Source organism: Pezoporus flaviventris, unplaced genomic scaffold (genome assembly GCF_033815535.1).
Source record: "Pezoporus flaviventris isolate CSIRO_AGI_PZ_B2104156 unplaced genomic scaffold, CSIRO_AGI_Pfla_v1 ptg000036l, whole genome shotgun sequence".
Classification (NCBI taxonomy): Eukaryota; Metazoa; Chordata; class Aves; order Psittaciformes; family Psittacidae; genus Pezoporus; species Pezoporus flaviventris.
The window spans coordinates 19,107,053-19,125,479 of record NW_026892584.1 but is presented as its reverse complement, the minus strand read 5'-3'; the positions used below and the strand labels follow the sequence as shown (position 1 = coordinate 19,125,479).

Below are 18,427 nucleotides of genomic sequence, written 5' to 3'. Positions count from 1 at the left end.
CACTAGAGAAACTGCTATAAAAACCTATCATAACACAATTCTAAAACTGATAGTTCTACCACTGAGCAGCAATGAGAATACAGTGGGGCAGAGAGCTCAGAAGACATAAGGAGAGACTATGATAATCCCTTTATTCTTTGTGGTGTACCTTTATAACGGAACTACTTGAAACAAATACAATGAGAGAGATTGCATACATGTCCTTGCAGTATTTGAAGTACAACATACAGACTCATAGGAAAGTCAGTCCTTTACTCTAAGTGACTTTCAAATAAAGTCTCCTCATTGTGACAAAAGAAAAAAAACTTCTCTTTTCTCAGAGAACTGGACTGAATCTGCAGTCAAATGGAATAGGAAAGAAAATCTTTTATTTACTATCTTAGTGTCTGAAATGAATCAGTTTATAAAAAAAATGCAGTACTTGTTACAAAATTTTGAAAACATAACTACAAGGTTTATCTATATTCTTATGATGTAGAAGAGAAACCAAAGGTTACCTAGGAGAAGTATCAATGATGACAAAGTATTCAAAAAATGGCACCCACAAAACATATTTTGCAACTTGAAAATCCTGCCTGTTCCCCCTGACATCACTTACAGTGATTAATTCTACAGCTAAAGTCCTAAAAGGATATTAATTAAAATAATTCAGGCCAGAAGGAACTGGACAGAAACAGGCTACAAAATTAAATCAAGTCTAACCAGCAGAATTTTTCTTCTTTAATATATAAGGCATGTAAGTATCTCCAAAAGACCTTTTCTAACTTTTACAAGTGTTTTTAAAATCATCTCCAAACTGACCTGTGAAATAGATTTGCTGATGTTTAACAGCGGCGTAACAGCTGCACTTCTGAAATGTGTTCCACCCACATAGGTTAAGATCTTTTACAAACAGGAAGACAAATAAGCTTTACAGTATCAACATATGATAGGTAAATATAATGCAATAGTATGCTACAAGAAAGAGCAGCAGCAGGCATGATTCCCATCTTTTAAGGGCAAATGGGCTCCTTTCTTCCACCAAGTGTAGTAGAATTCCCTACTCAATTCCCTCCAATTCTGGACTATCACTAACTCTCAGTACATCAGCAGAGGTTCCAATGGCTCAAATTTCTGCTTCTGATGATTCAGACGCCAACACAACTTAAGAGTAACAGAACAGCATAATATTGGGAAAAATCAAAATATTTTGCAAGGTTGTTGTGCTGTCAGAATTAAAAAAAAATAAAAAATTGTTTCACAGTTGTATTTTCTTCTAATTCAAAATATTCAAAATTAATTTTGTATTAAATAAAAAAGGTGATACTTGATTTAAAGATTCTGGAGCATGCTTCAGAAATTTCTTCACCCTCAAGAAAAAACATCCTACAGTTTAAATGTACAAAGTGGCAGTCTTACTATCAAAGTAAAATATTGATGAAGCTAGGTATCATATTATATATATTAGATTGGTGACCTTGTTTTTTTAACATGAAGTAAATGAGGCATTCCTGAATTTTGAGCATGTGCTTTATTAGCATTATTGTTCTTTTTTTTTTTGTAAAATACCTACAAAAAAGTTATCCTTAGCTGTGTTTACGGAACTTTTAATAACATTTTAATAACACAATAGTATATTTATCTCTTTAGCCTTTTCTGTATCACTGGTAATGAAAGGAAAGAGGGTGTGTTAAAGAAAAAAAAGCTTCAATTATTATGCAAAAATACATCTTGAAGTTGCACAGTAATGTATTAAACCAGAACACTCAGTAAGATGTTATTTTCCCCCAGGCACAAGGACTCATTTTGCTGCCAAAAATAATTTAAAACAAATTTCTATGCAGGCTTTGTAGTTAAACATGAAGAGGTTTAGCTGAAGAAAATGCATTATAGAGGAGGAAAACAAGCAGAGACTAAGGTACAGTAGCTATAATTGCATAATGATTAGAACAGTAAATTCAAAACCATAAAATTAACACATGTGGCACACAACAAAGAATGAATACACAATAAAAATATGTATATATATCAGTTGAAATGATAACAAAAGTGATGTCATAATACTTACTAGAATTACACATCACTGGGCAGTCTATTAATGGTTTCAAAGTGCTTACACAATTGGCTGCTTTTGTACATTGTTCATAACGGAGTACTTTTTGCCCAATTTTCAATAATCCCTTGAAAGCCTGAAACTAAAGTTAGTTCTTCTAAAGCAGTGTTTCCCTGAAGTAATTAGTTATTGTAGGACTGGCTTTTAAGCACTGTAGGGCTTGTAAGCATCAAATAATGAGAAAAAGTACAGTACCACAGGCATCTCAATCCTGAAGGCATCTCTTTATTGTTATGCAGATAAACCATGCTAACTTAGTAAGAAGTTTTGCTCTGAAAGACTGACTGATTTTTTATATTCATTACTTCCTGAAAACCCATCTTATTTTAATGTGCCATAAGATAATCTACAGCCAAAAGATTCCAATACTTTTTCTTATAAAACAACCACTGCAGAAGACAAACTGTTTTCCTTTTAATTATACGTTAGTTTATACACCAAAACCCAGGACAAGGCACTGTAAAACTTACCCCTGAGTGTGACAGCTTTGTCTACAATGAATTTGAAATATGATTTACTGCAACGCTGCTTGAAACTGTGAGGCTTTAACCAAATCTAAAACATCTACGTAAGAAAGGGAAAAGAGCTTCTGAACAGATAAAAGTAAAATCCTGATTCTTATATAAAATTTTATGCATTTTAATATGATTTTTTTCCTGATTTATGTAAAGCTTTTATTTTTCATTTTCCCTAGTCTGTCACATTGTAGTGATGTACAGTGCATCTCAGCATCAAGTTCGCTATGAACAATAAAGTCAGTGCTCCCAAAGAAATATTAATATATTATCACTCTTCCCTACCATGCCCTGCTCCAAAATCTTCCTTTATTCAGCCTATTTGGTTTTGCTTCACATAGTTAGTTGATATCCTTTTCACAGTCTCTCACACAAATATTTAATGTTTTATTTTTGAAAGAAATCCCAAGCTAGAAATTGACAGGATGAAATACAATTTACTTTCTAAGGCAAGAATGAGGCCGTCATAGAAGAAAAGTGTACAGATATTTTATCTGTTTGGAACAATAAAAATAAAAATAAAGGGGGGGGAAAGGCATGATCTATTGAAAGCCATTCAGGAAATGTAGTCGCTCAAGAGACGTGAAATGTAAACTACCAATATAATAACATTCTATAACAATCCCTGCACCTAGAAGAGGTTCATCAATCTTCAATCTAGAAAGAAGGAGGGAGACCTATAAACACATGACTGCAACAGTAGCAGAAAAATCAAGAGATGTTCAGGAGGAAAAAAGAAATAAATCATTGCACCCAGAAAATAGTGAAAAGAAAAATAAAAAAGTGATACAAATAGAAAAATAGCTTCTGTTTTGAGCTTCTTAGCTCACATACAGGTCTGCAATACTTAAACCACTAGATATCCTATCCCTGTTCTGCTGTTTCTATGGAATCATAAGCTAAGAGAATGAATTCCAGTGAACAAATAACAATTCCTTTAAGATCTTTGACAAGGATAATCTTCTCTGCATGATTTGAAGTACTTTCATTAGATGCATCTCTCATATGGAAAAGATAAAACCCAGTACATTTAAAACTTGAGCACTTGTGGGTCAGTAATATTTTAAATCATTCACTGTACATAAGAAACAGCAAAAAAAGATGCCACCTCCCAGCAAATCAACACTGTTCATACAGTTTTCTAATACAGCTGTGTTTCACAGTGTGCCTAACTGTATTACACAGGTTACACATGTGCTTGAGCATGTAGCCTTGGCTGAGCACCTTGAGGTTTCAAGATCAAAAATACTACACATATAGTACCCCATTCATTCATTTGGCACAAGGAAGTATATGTGTTTTTTCCTTATGCTAAGTTCTGAAATTCAACTAAATATGTACATTGCTATTTGAAAGTACACCCACATAAGAACACGTAGGTTCACTCCAAACTGTGACAAAGCAACATAAAAGTAGAAAGCATGCATACAGCTTTAAAGGAAGATGACATTTGCAATCTACTTGCCTTATTCTCCAGGTGTAATTTTAAAAAATGAAGGTAGGCCACAGGTGCAAATGCATCAGCCGAATGCACAACCACCTCAGCTGAATCTCTGGAATACAAAATTCTTAGCATCAAATATTAGTACATAAATTCATACAGACAATACTTACTCGATGTGTAACACAGATTCCAATGTAACTCACTGTCAATCTATTAATTTCTTACTTAATTACGAAACAGATTTTGTATGAAACGAAGAAAAAAAAGTTTTCTATATAAAATTGTATTGTTGGACTATACTATCTTTCCTAATTTTCAATTTTCAAAAAGAACACACTATACCTCCCGTGTGAGCCAGAGCAGGCAGGAGGCAGGCACAACCACAAAACCACAGATGAAATAGAAAGAGTAAATTCATTTTTGTTACCTCACCAACTCTGGAGGATCCCCAAAGCAGCACCTGGGCAGAGGCACACAAGCAGGGACACAAGCACACTGCAGAGCTCAATCCATGCTAGAGGATCACTGAACCTGCTGTTTTCGCCTGTGTTCAGGGATTTGCGCAGGTGTAATTTACCACTGTGCTTTGATATTTCTCATAGCAGGGCAGGAATCTCAAGCATGTTCAATTGGGTGACTCTAAGTCTTTCACAGGCCTGTGTTACCTAAAAACAGATGTTTTACTTGTCCAACACACAAGGCCGAACAACAATTAGTATGATACATGTTTTTCAACACCCCAGCTGCAACTCACTTGAGCGTGTTTAAAATTCTCCTTGCTAATCCCACTTCCAGACAAGTACAGAGAGCCAGAGTTAGCTGCAGTCTATGAAAGCATAAATAACATTTTACATTCTAAAGACTAATCTGTAAAGCAATCTTTTAATTTCATCAACAGGAGATTTATTTTTTTTTCTTAGAAGTCCATTCTCTTGATTAATGCTCCAGAGATTAGTTAGTGAAGTATTAACAACATACAATGCTTCATGATGAGAAACTGACTCAACCATCTTGCATCTGATACTGAAGACTACTAGACACAACTTTTTAATGCCAAATGTATTGGTAACAACAATAAACTTCCTGTGTGCTGATTCAAGTTAGTTAATTTTAGTTTTCATTTTTACAGACACAATCTGTCACACTTTGATTCACAAGAGGCAGTATCTGTTATATCCATCTGCATGGTTTTACTACTTAGGGAAAAGGTAGCTCTAGGAAACAAACATCAGACAGTGAGAAACTCAAAACATAAGAAAAACTCAGATGCAGTACAATAAAATCTGCAAACTGTTATAGGTAAGCCTAGGGATACACAGATAATTTTCTTGAAAACACAGTTCCCTTGTCACCTTCACAGTATTCAATGAGATGATAAAGACAGATTTCTAGTAATGTCACACAAACCCCAAACAAACAGCATGGAGTACATTCCTATGACATACAGCTAACACATGTATTTGATGGGACTATCATAGATAATCTAGTTTAATATGCCAACATTTCTCAGCTGATGGGTCACAGTAGGTAGATTATTTGGTACTGAAAATAGTATTACAATACATATAAAAAGAAAATATTTTTTTCCTAAGTACTACATTTTCTGTCAGCATCTCCAAACACACATCATTATTCTAAATTTAGAGTCATAATCATCATATCTCTGAAGTCTGCTTGAAAATCTATGAAATATCTAATAATTTTACAACACTAACATTTTCACAAGAGAAATAACTAGATGATCTTAAGGCCCTTTCCAACCCTAACTATTCTATGATTCTATGATTCTAAACTAGAGGAAATCTGAGAGTAACAATCAGTGCTCTCAGTACATGATTATTTTCATGTTTACAGATTTGCTTTTAACTCTAAACTCAGAATTACAAACCTGAACATAGAGCTAATAATAAGGTATATGAATGAAAAATTATACTTCCCAAATATTTGAAATATGCCAATTTACCTGAAAATAAAAACTGAACTATTCTGTGTTTCATAAATACTAATGGGCCTTTATCATGAGTAGATGTTAGATGGCACTCACATAGGTAAGAAATACGTATTTTTTATTTGAGCAGGTGTCAATCAATTGCATTTTTAAATATCAGTGCAAGAAGGATTTGGTACCTCTTGTTATCTCTCAAATACTAAGCATAAGAAAGCTGACAAATGGATTACAGTACTCTACCTGGGAAATCAGATAAAAACCAGCTCACTCTTGCTTGAATACTTTAATTCTAAGATCTTGCTTTCACTGCTAGATCTTGTTTGTTTTCAAATATTTCACTTAATCTGATGGGTTTCCTTTGTGAGGCATATTTCTTAATGAAGATTAAGAAGGATGGTAAGAATTCAATTTAATATTCTAAAGCAAAATTTATCATATAGTCTTACATTAACAAGACTCCCACTTCTCTGTAGTAACACATCACGGCTACATTTTTCTTTTCCTGAACTAGCAGGTTTCCCCATGCTGGAGCAGGCTCCTGGCAGGAACTGCAGCCACTGGAGAGGATTCCATGCATGAGCAAGTTACCTGACAGGAACAAACAGGCTGCTCCATAGGCAACACATGCTGGAGCAGTTTGCTCCTGGAGAACTGTACCCCATGTGAAAGACCCACACTGTAGCAGCTCATGAAGGACTGTAGCCCATGAAACAGACCCAGGCTGAAGCAGGGAAAAAGCACAAAGAAAAGGAAGCAGCAGAGACACAGTGTTATGAACAGACCACAACCCCTATTCTCTCCCCTGCTCAGTGGGGAGGATTTAAAAGATTCAGGAACAAAGAGTAAAGTTAGGCCTGCGAAGAATGAGGTGGGGAGAGAAGGTAGTTTTAGTTTTGTCTTTGTTTCTAACTATCAAACTCTTTTTTTTTTTTCAATTGGCAATAATTTTTCCCAAGTTGAGTTAGGTTTGCCTATGACAGTAGTTAGTAAGCCATCACCCTGTTCTTATCTTGACCTACAAGATTTTTCACCTTATTTTCTCCCCCTACCATTCTAGTGATAGCAGCTTGGTGCTCACTTGGCTGCCAGCCAAGGTTAATCCATCACCCCTGTTTCAGTGGCAAAAGTAATCTTCAATTTCTTCTCTGGAAACTTTATCTACGAAGGACCTCTTGGAGGACTTCAGGAATTTAAGGACCTTGAAAATCCTGACAGGTTTCAACCTCTGAATTGTAATTCTTACAAACCCATTTAGGCTTCAAAAACTGTATGAGGATGTGTACCAGAACTATGGCTACCTAATATTTGGAAACTATGCTAGTACATTTAACATGATTACAAATGTCTGTTTTGATTCTGTGCATATGAGAAGCAAAAATGAAGAGTAGAAAATAAATAAAAGCTTGTAATATATGAAAAAAAATACAAAATATTTTCCTTTAGAAATTCATAAACTAATAGATTTCACATGAATGGCTCCTCAAAAGATATGTCTTTATGACATTAATATTTTAAGAGCTAAGCAGGACTAATCAAGCCAGAGACATACAATACCAGTGCAGTTATTCAATTTCCATTACTGAAATATATATTTAGAACTAGTTGAGTAACTGTTTAACAGTCTGCTGTGTCATATATCTGTTATTAAATATGCACTGATGTGCATATTTATGTGCAAATATTTGTCTTTTCCTGTAGTTTTGGTGAATTTAACTTTCATTATTATTTGGATTGTCACCAGTAGAAATACAGACAACTCAGCCAGACAACCTCTTTTTTAGGTTTTCTGAGCTGGTTGGTTGCTTATTAAACCACTGATAGACAGAAATACATTTAGCACATATTATAAAATATTCCTACCTAAACTTGTATTTGGTTGATCCCAAATAAAGAGCACAAGGTACTTTTTCTGAAAGTGTTCCTCAAATTCTATGCAACAAAAAAACAACCAACAACAACAAAAAAAGATCTTTCTACACTCCACCAACCAAGAATTTCTAATGAGATGTATCTATGCTACTAGAGCTTTGAAAAGGAGTATAGGGAAATTATGCATCCAATTACAATAAACTCACAGGTTTAATCTGTAACATAAGCAGTTCCAAAATAAATAGGAAGAATGTAAATAATCAGCCAAACACATTCAAGTGCAAAAACTGATACAAGTATATTTAGTCTGTCAGTTAAAAACTATCTTTCTGAAGCATACTTTTTGTTGCATGTGCTGCAATATAAATGCTGAATAGGCCACACAGCTGGCAATGGGTAGCGTACTCTAATGACAAATCTTCACAAAATTCTGCCTCTGACACCTACTGGAACCAATAAGAATTTGTCGATTCAATAGAAATCATATCAGGCTTTAAATGCAAGACTGAATTGTGCTCTAGCAATGATTTCACAATGTTTTCTTTTTTTTTTTGCTAGAAGAGACTGAACTGATTATATCTGGGGGCTTATTAGGAAGTTTTGTCCTTCATCCCCTGGTTTACTTGTGATAAGATGTACCCAAGCATCATAAAGGTTTTACTCTAACTTCCTGCTTAACTCTCCAACTCCCACGATTCAGCAGGTTGGTTCAAAACACATGGCTTCTACCTGGCACTCGGCTCCCCTCAGTGAATCTTCAAGATTCTCATCTGGCACATACATTCATAATCCCATCCATGAACTTAGAGTTTAAAGATTCTACATTGCTACTTTCTGAAGTTTCTTTTTACTGAAGAATTTCATAGCTTTCCTGCAAGGAGATATCTCTAGACTCAGATTATCTAGTTTTTTAGTTTACTCCAAGAACATACCTCCCAGTCAACTGTTAGCTCAGCAGACATCTGCCAGCGTAGCTGCCATCCCTTTTACCAGTTTGTCTATTGCTTTTCTTCTCCCGAATGCATGCAATGAAATGAAACTAACAGCTCTTAGTTCTCTGTTCCTCATACGGGCAGATCGCAGTCTTGCAGAAAAATTAAACAAAAGACCTTTACCATGAAAGCCTTAATCATGTCTATATGCTCCATAATCTTGACCTTCCCTAAAATAATTGAGTATCACCAACTCATTATTACTAGCCTGTTTACTAGGCTAAGAAAAGGAACAGCAGTCAAAACATCTCACTCAAAGCAAACAGGCATAGCTATTTAACAAACTAGAGTCTGTCTGCATCAAGACACAAATATTTCCCATACCCCACTCCACAGATTTTTGGCAATTTATGTCAAAGGAATAAACTACTCAGTGTAAACGAGATGGATCCACACAAAGTTTGTGTTTAAAATATTCTCTAAAAATCACAGAAAAATGTTTATCATTATCATTCTAAGCTACTAAACTTAAAACACACACACAGAGTTAATAGAACCCACAGGCTACTGATGTGGCATTTTATCAAATGTAGCTGTAATGAAAGATAAATATTACAGGCAATTCACACTTCATGAAAGAATAAAAGTGTCAGTGTGTAGCTACCAGTTTTACTGCATGCCATAATCAGCAAGTAAATGAAAGTGCAAATGTCTAAAAAGTTTATAGCCCCCTATGAAGACCTTGTCTTGTCAGGTATTGATTTAGGTTTTCAGAGGACTTTGCCAGTGTTAGACAAAGTGAGTGTTTGTGAAGTTGGAGGACATGTTTTACCTCTGCCAGCAAAAGTTGCCTCAAGCTAAATGTGAATATGTTCCCATTGCTTTAATATGAGGAGTTGGAAGAAACTGTTTCTTACACAACTATTTTCTTCTTAAATAGAGGGCAGTCCAGAGTGAATGTTTCGTATTCTCCACCTTCTCCACAAACATGGACTCCGTATTTCTCAGAAAGCTAACAAAAAAGGAAAATTAAACACAGAAGTATTACATTAAAGCAGTCTATTAAATAAATTTTGTTGAAAATTTCAGTGTGCACTTCCTAAAAGACTACCCATTACAAGGCTGAAAAAAACCCAAATATCATACAGAGGGTTATCGCTTCTTAATATTTGTATGACAATGGTCTAAAAATTACCAATGTTCTATTTTAAGTAGAACGGCCAATGTAACATTCAGATAAATGAATGAATTCCTAGTTCTTCCTCCTCAGTGGCCATGACAGGATGCTCAGATTCCTGTATTTGCCTATCTTTCCTTAGCATAGATAGTTCATTTCTGTGAGAAACTTATACTGTAAATCCTCACAAGAAGTAGCACTTCACATAGTAGCATACAACGAATACACTTTTTGGCAACAGGTTCAACAATTGCATTCTGTATTTTGTTAAAAATACATTCTTAAAAAAAGAAAAAGTGAAAAAATAGAACAAAAGTTTTCTAAGTCAAAAGTAAAACCTAGAGAGGTAGTAACGTCATTTCCTTTATAAATTGTACTGAATATAGTTTCTAAGTCAACACACACATTTATGAATATTTTTGAAGCTCTGGATATTCCACTAAAACATGTAACAACATAAACCAATCTATTCAAAATGAGAGATGTGACTATGCCCTGCTTTATAGATGAGATATGACCTGTGGAGCAGGAATTAAAGTTCTTTTGCTGGAGTTAAGGAGCGCACAATTGCCAAATAGTTCACTGTAATTCCGTATAATTGTACTGTACTGGTGGATAGTAATCAAGTACCTATACCATGCCTGAGCATGGGGACAGCTTCCATTTTTCTGCAACATAAATTCATCTGATCAGCGGATTATATCACCTTCTGAAGTGTTCCAGAACTAGCTTCTTCAAGCCAAGTCCTGTCCATGTTTTTTCAATTACTGAGGTGAGTCCATTGCTGAGGTGAGCAGCTTGAGAGAGGACGCCTTCAACATCTGAGAAGGGGAGGAAGCTCAGGGTCCAGGAGCCTCAACTCATAGTGGCAACAGCCACCGAGGGAGCCTCAGGTCCTTGACAGGACCTGCCCAGAAGCCGGCAGCTCTGCTGGTGAGCAGGGACTAACAGGGGACGGAGCCAGGAGGGGCGGCACCAGCTGTGAGTGGTTAAAAACCTGCCCAGGGAGCATGGGCGATCAGGAGTGCGGGTGATCAGGGTAGGTCGAGGCAGTTCTGGTGGGCGAGCACTCGCCCTATGACCAGGGCCGCCTCTGGCTGCCCCAGCGGTGGCCAGTATAGGCACCTAGACAGAGCCGATGAGAGGGGAGGCTGCAGCGCAGAGCTCTGAGCGTATAGTGCCTGCACTGGTCTGGTGAGGGGAGGGTGCACAATGGGCAGGGCTGCACTCGGTGCTCCCTGGTGGAGGTGCTCCTGCAGCAGGGGCTGAGCTGCGGGATGCTGTTTAATAGACTGCGAGACGTCAGGGAAGCTGAGAGGAAGCAGGAATGCTTGCTCCCGGCCCAAACTGTGCAGGGGCCTCGAGCTTCACCTCTACCTCATGGAGGAAAGAAGGAGGCCGTTAACCTGGGAAGGTGGGAACTGATAACAAAAAAAACCCACAAAAAACAAAAACCACAAACAACAACAAAAACAACCCAACAAACAAACAAACAAAAAAAAAAAACACAAAAAAAAAGGAGGAAGAGGACAATTAAAAGCAAGGGGCTTCCTCCATAATCTGATGTCCCCACCCAGAACCGCTTTGTTGTCCTGCAGGGGGCTGATGAAGAAACATGCTCGCACCAGAAACAGCCAGCTGATGCCCTGGTAAAGAAGATCTCTACTGGTGCTGCTAGGAAAAAGCAGCGGGTCGTAGTAGTAGGGGACTCTACACTGAAAGGGACAGAGGAACCTATCTGTCAGCCTGACCCAGTCTCAAGGGAAGTGTGTTGCCTACCAGGGGCACAGATCAGGGATGTGGCAGAGAGGCTGCCTGCTCTAGTAAATCCCACGGATTATTACCCACTTCTGGTGATACATGTGGATGCTAGGGATATAGATGGCAGAAGCCCAGAGAACATAAAGAAGGACTACAGAACCCTGGGAGAGGTGGTTAGGGGCTCTGGAGCTCAGACAGTCTTTAATTATCCAGGATAAAGAGGAGAACCTTAAAAAGGCTAGCTGGATTAGCCAGGTTAATAAATGGTTAGAAAGGTGGTGCCATAGTCAGGGGTTTGGGTATCTAGAACATGGGACTCAGTTTAGTAGGCCAGGTCTACCGGGGGCTGCTGGAGCTACCTGGAGCGGTTTTGGTAGGAGGCTTGCCAGACTGGTCAAGGAAGCTTTAAACTAGATGTGTTGGGGGAGGGGGGCATCATTCCATCCCAACACACCCAGTCAGTTGCCAGCACCTATAATAAATGCTCGGAGCAATGTAGAGATATTCTAGCTGCTCCAGCCAATGAGCCGGCTTCAGTTGGAGCTCGGCTCAGATGCCTCTATACAAACACCCATAGCATGGGGAACAAACAAGAGGAATTAGAGATGTGTGCACGTCTACAGGGGTATGATATAATAGGCATCACAGAAACATGGTGGGATGGCTCCTATGACTGGAGTGTTGGAATGGAAGGTTACAGGCTTTTCAGAAAAGACAGGCCTGGGAGGCAGGAGGGGGAGTTGCCCTTTATGTTAGGGATAGGCTGGAGAGTATGGAACTCTGTCTGGGGACAGGTGAGCAGTCCACAGAGAGTTTCTGGGTCAGGGTTAAAAGGAGAACAGCGATGGGAGACATTACTGTGGGGATCTGTTACAGACCGCCTGATCAAGAGGAATCTGTGGATGAAGCACTCTATAGACAGACAGGAAAAGCCTCACGCTCACAGGCCCTTATTCTCATGGGGGCTTCAGCCACCCTGATATCTGCTGGAGGGATGGTACGGCCCAGCACAAGAAATCCAGGAGGTTCCTCAATTGTGTGGAAGACAACTTCCTTCTGCAAGTAATAGAGGAGCCGACAAGGAGAGGTGCCGTGCTTGACCTTGTGCTCATCAACAAGGGTGGGCTCGTTGGAAACGTGATGCTCCAGGTCAGCCTTAGTTGCAGCGATCATGAGATGGTCGAATTCGAGATGCTCAGGACAGTGAGAAGAGCGTGCAGCAAGCTCACTGCCCTGGACTTCAAGAGAGCAGTCTTTGGCCTCTTCAGGAACCTGCTTAGTAAGGTTCCATGCGATACGGCCCTAGAGGGCAGGGGGGCAAGACTCTTGGTTGACATTAAAGGATCACCTGCTACAAGCTCAGGAGTGTTGCATCCCAACCAGAAGGAAGTGCTGCAGGAGGGCCAGGAGACCTCCTTGGGTGGATAAGGAGCTGCTGAGGAAACTTCGAGGGAGACAAGAGTCTTATAAAAGGTGGAAGCAAGGACAGGCGGCCTGGGAAGAATACAGGAATGCTGTCCAAGAAGCTAAGGCCCAGATAGAATTAAACTTGGCTCAGGATATGAAAGATAATAGGAAGGGATTCTATAGGTACATTGCAGATAAAAGACAGACTAGGGACAACATGGGCCCTCTCCAGAAGCTCTCAGGAGAACTGGCTACACAGGATTTGGAGAAGGCTGGGGTTCTGAATGACTTCTTTGCCTCAGTCTTCACTGGCAAAGGCTCTGACCATACCACTCAAGTCTTGGAATGCAGATGCGGGGACTTTGAGAATGAAGACCTTGGGCCCACAGTAGGAAAAGATCTGGTTTGAGACCATCTTAAGAACCTGAATGTGCACAAGTCCATGGGACCTGATGAAATCCATTCACAGATCCTGAAGGAGCTGGCAAATGAAGTTGCTAAGCCACTGTCTATCATATCAGAAAAATCATGGCAGTCAGGTGAAGTTCCCAAAGACTGGAAAAAGGGAAATATAAGGAAATATAACCCCATTTTCAAGAAGGGGAAGATGGATGACCCGGGGAATTACAGATCAGTCAGTCTCACCTCTGTGCCTGGCAAAATCTTGGAGCAGGTTCTCATGGAAGGCATGCTAAGGCACATGAAAAACAACAAGGTACTTCGTTTCAGCATGGCTTCCTTAAGGGGAAATCCTGCCTGACCAATTTGGTGGCCTTCTATGATGGGGCTACAGAACTGATGGACAGGGGCAGAGCAGCTGACATGATCTACCTGGACTTGTTCAAAGCGTTCGACACTGTCCCAGATGACATCCTTGTCTCTAAATTGGAGAGACATCAATTTGAGAGGTGGACCACTCGGTGGGTGAAGAACTGGCTGGATGGCTGCACACAAAGAGTTCTGGTCAATGGCTCAATGTCCAGCTGGAGACCAGTAACGAGTAGTGTCCCTCAGGGATTGGTGTTGGGACCGGTCTTGTTTAACATCTTTGTTGCTGACATGGACAGTGGGATTGAGTGCACCCTCAGCAAGTTTGCCGATGACACCAAGCTGTGTGGTTTGGTTGATACCCTGGGGGGAAGGAATGCCATCCAGAGGGACCTTGACACACTTGTGAGGTGGGCCGATGCCAACCTCATGAAGTTTAACCATGCCAAGTATAAGGTCCTACACCTGGGTCAGAGCAATCCCAGGCACAGCTACAGGCTGGTCAGAGAAGAGATTCAGAGCAGCCCTGTGGAGAAGGACTTGAGGGTGTTGGTCGATGAGAAAATGAACATGAGCCAGCTTCAGTGTGCACTCGTAGCCCAGAAAGCCAACCGTATCCTGAACTGTATCAAAAGGAGTGTGACCAGCAGGTCGAAGGAGGTGATCCTGCTCCTCTACTCTGCTCTCATTTGGAGTATTGTGTGTAGTTCTGGTGTCTTCAACATAAAAAGGACACGGAACTGTTGGAACAAGTTCAGAGGAGGGCCACGAGGATGATCAAGGAACTGGAGCATCTTCCATATGAAGACAGGCTGAGAAAGTTGGGGCTGTTCAGCCTGGAGAAGAGAAGGCTGCATGGAGACCTCATAGCAGCTTTCCAGTATCTGAAGGTGGCCTATAAGGATGCTGAGGAGGGACTCTTCATTAGGGATTGCAGTGATAGGACAAGGGGTGGCATTTTAAAATTTAACAGGGGAAGTTTAGATTGGATATAAGGAAGAAGTTCTTTACTGGAAGGGTTGTGAGGCACTGGAATGGATTGCCCAAGGAAGTTGTGAATGCTCCATCCCTGGCAGTGTTCAAGGCCAAGTTGGACGGAGTCTTGAGTTACATGGTTTAGTGTGTGCTGCCCCTGCCCATGGCAGGGGGGTTGGAACTAGATGATCTTAAGGTCCTTTCCAACCCTAACTATTCTATGATTCTAACATTCTGCTTTAGGTAGTTCACAAGAAGCTGAACTGCAGTCCTTAGCTCCACTTCAAACACCAATGTTTACTACTGGGTATATTTATTAAATCCTATATGCTTTTTCTTAGAGGAACAGATGCCCACTTGTGGTGCTTTTCAGTCAAAGCAGCAATGCATTTCTCCACAACATACAGGAGATGGTTAGAAAAAGTCCACCTATGGGCTAGGAAATAATTCCAAATTTGTTGTTTGTGTATTTTTAGGCAATCATTCAACTGGGATATTTATACATTGTAGATTCAGTCTTTTATATGGTTACCAGCAGATTTGTGTAGCAAGTCTATCTGATATAATCAAATGATACTATATTTTTATTGTTGAAGCTGAATGTGTGGTTTGTGTTAAAGATCACTTTCAAAGTTTTTTACAGCTTTGAAGTGTTTACTTTTAATCAAATGCTTATTAAAAAATTACAGTCCTGACACAAAAGAGAACTCCTTGAACAGTGGCAAAAAGGTTTTATAGGAAAAAAATATCAAAAATAATTAATGTTGATGCAACAAGAATAGACAACCTACAAAACAGTTAGTTAAAACTTTTTATTCTTCCTCTTGTAGCTTCCCCTGAAAAACAACCCAAAACAACCCCCCCCAAAAAAAACAAAAAAATCCCACCCTAAATAAAACTATTAAAAATAAAGAAAAATCAGAAAAAATCTTTATAATTGTAATCTCACTATTCCACAGTGAATACAAGCAGTGACTGTTTCCAAGTAATTTTCAAAATTGGTAGCTCTGCTTGTAAACATCAGTGCCTAGAATAATTATTGGTAATTAACATAGAATACACAAAAGATGTGTGACTATTTCCTATCTTTCTTGTGGGAAATCCTCATTTTCAATGTAATTGGTTTCAAGATCATTCTTGACACGAATTATACAAGGTGCTAACGGATTTTCAGTTCCCACTAATGTCAACAGGAACAGAGGATATTCAGCAGCTCAGAGAAAGATTCTTAACATTCACTTAAGTCAGCAATGTTTTAAAATTTCATCAGTGATATCAAACTTAGCCTTTTAGTCACTTAGAAAATTAACATTTCTTGAAAAACAATTAGTTTGTTTTGCAAGTTGGATGCTATATTTATAACAATACAAGAGTTTAAACCCTAATCTTAATTTTACATTTGCCAAATCTGCCTTCTAGCTCAGATGAGCCAGAAAACAGTACATTCACAAATTAAACTTAACTAAAAACGTAAGCCCAATTCAAAACCCAAAAGAAATAAGTCTTCTAGACTACACAAAGTTAAACTTAAATAGACAATGAGACACAAGGTACACAGAGATGATCAACCCAAACATTACCTGAAGAACAGCTTCTTCCAACAGGAACAAAATAAAAGGATTAAAGCTGACTTTGGCATTTAAGCTTAGTAATCAAAGATAAAAGATACGAATTCAAATGCTTCCTACTGCAAGTGAAGACCTTTGTTCCCAGACAGACAGGAACATTCTTTATATAAAGAAGTACTTATCAACTTCAAAGGCAAGCATACAAATGACTAAAGGTTTTCTTATTGTCTATTAGTGGAGACAGAAGTACAGACAAATATAAAATCATACAGTGGTTAGGGTTGGAAAGGACCTTAAGATCATCTAGTTCTAACCCCCCTGCCATAGCCAGGAATGCCTCACCATAGACCATGTTGCCCAAGGCTTTGTCCAACCTGGTCTTGAACACCGCCAGGGATGGAGCATTTACCATTTCCTTGGACAACCTGATCCAGTGCCTCACCACCCTTGTAGTAAACACCTTCTTCCTTATAACCACAGTATGCATTTGCCATTTTATAAATAAAGTCTCAGGAGAATATGAGCAGCCCCTGAGATTTGGTAAATTGCCAATAATGTTTTTGATGTAAAAAGCTAGGGCTCCAGGCATATAAGAAACAGTGGGACATGAGAGCAATTTTAGTTTAGAAATTATGTAGCAACCGTTCATCAATAATTTATTAGACACCTATTATTTAGAAAAAAGCAGCAATTTAAGAAGCTTCCTTGCCACAGTGCCAATGCCCTCAGCCAGTAAAATTAATTCCTGAAAAATGTATGGGTTGCAGATCATCATTGTACTCGTAAGTTCAACCTTCTGTATGTAAAGTCATTGAAAAATTTCAAAACTAAATCAAAGCTTTTCCCACTCAATACTCCTCCATCATTTTTTGCTGCTACAGCAGCAAAACACCTCCCCTTTAGATTAATAACTATCATTTTTATTGTACACAAACTGAAGTAAATCTGAAGTCTGAAAATATATTTTTCCAAAGTTAAATAATTCAGTGAGTGAAACCAGTGTTTACTTATGGGTTGGTTTGGGTTTGTTGGGTTTTTTTTTTTTTTTGCTTGTTTCTTTGTTTTGGGTTTTTTTTGGTGGGTTTTTTTTTTGCTTTTTGGTTTTTTTTCAATTAACAGTGACATGCCTCTTGTAATGCTTAGACAAGAAATTTTTTTCTGAAAAGAAAGTGGTTACTTCATGCTCATTTTTGTATGTACAGAACACAAATTATAATAGAAGTTATTTTTTATTTTATAGCCTGTTCCTTAATGTAAGCTTTTAGTATAAAAAGTAGGAAATAAAGTCCTAATTCCTGATTTGTAGTATCAGACAAGTGAACTTTATAAACACATGCTAAAATGTAGAGCAGGATATTTCCCTGCCAATCCCAAATGACAACATTTCATACATGTTGTGTTTCAATGTAAAAAACTGTCTTTTACTCAACATTGGTATTTTTTTTGGCACTGAGCTTATGAAGATATAAACTGGTTTTCAACAAAACTGAAGAACACATAGAACACTACACAACTTATTTTAAACAGAACTGCAAAGACTCTCATAAACTTGCATACCACACTAGCAAACACAATGTAATGGAAAACTCTGCACCAGGTGAATAAACAACTATGTAACGTATCATTAGATGTCAACGGAGAACCCGAAAGAGAATCCCACAAGAACAGGGAAAAATATAAATTGGCAAAAAAATATCCAACAGCAAATTCCCAGGATTTGGTTGTGAAATTTGAAATTACTGGTTAGACAATACAACACAAATCAAAGATATAAGAGTATATACAGTTCTGGTAGTTTTGGTGATGTGTAATGTTAATAATTAATTTATTATGATGTTTGCTTTGGTATGGCCAGAATATTAAATCTTTCCTCTCTTCATTACCGAAATCTACTAATTCCTTGCTCGTATATTGTGTCTACCAGAACTTCCGATGATAAAGACTTCACTGTTTTCAAAAAGAGCATTTTTC

General features: G+C 38.4%; 1 protein-coding gene across 2 annotated transcripts in view; it reads right to left on the bottom strand.

Annotated features, from left to right (window-relative positions):
* The window catches only part of DPH6 (diphthamine biosynthesis 6), a 210,476-nt gene that overhangs the window by 128,855 nt on the left and 63,194 nt on the right, over positions 1–18,427 (bottom strand). For both annotated transcript variants that reach the window (XM_061463436.1, XM_061463435.1), the window contains exons 7-8: positions 9,718–9,812; positions 4,073–4,160 (exon numbers count right to left, since the gene is read on the bottom strand). In XM_061463436.1, the coding sequence (XP_061319420.1) occupies positions 4,073–4,160; positions 9,718–9,812 (183 nt within the window). The remainder of the gene's footprint in view (positions 1–4,072; positions 4,161–9,717; positions 9,813–18,427) is intronic.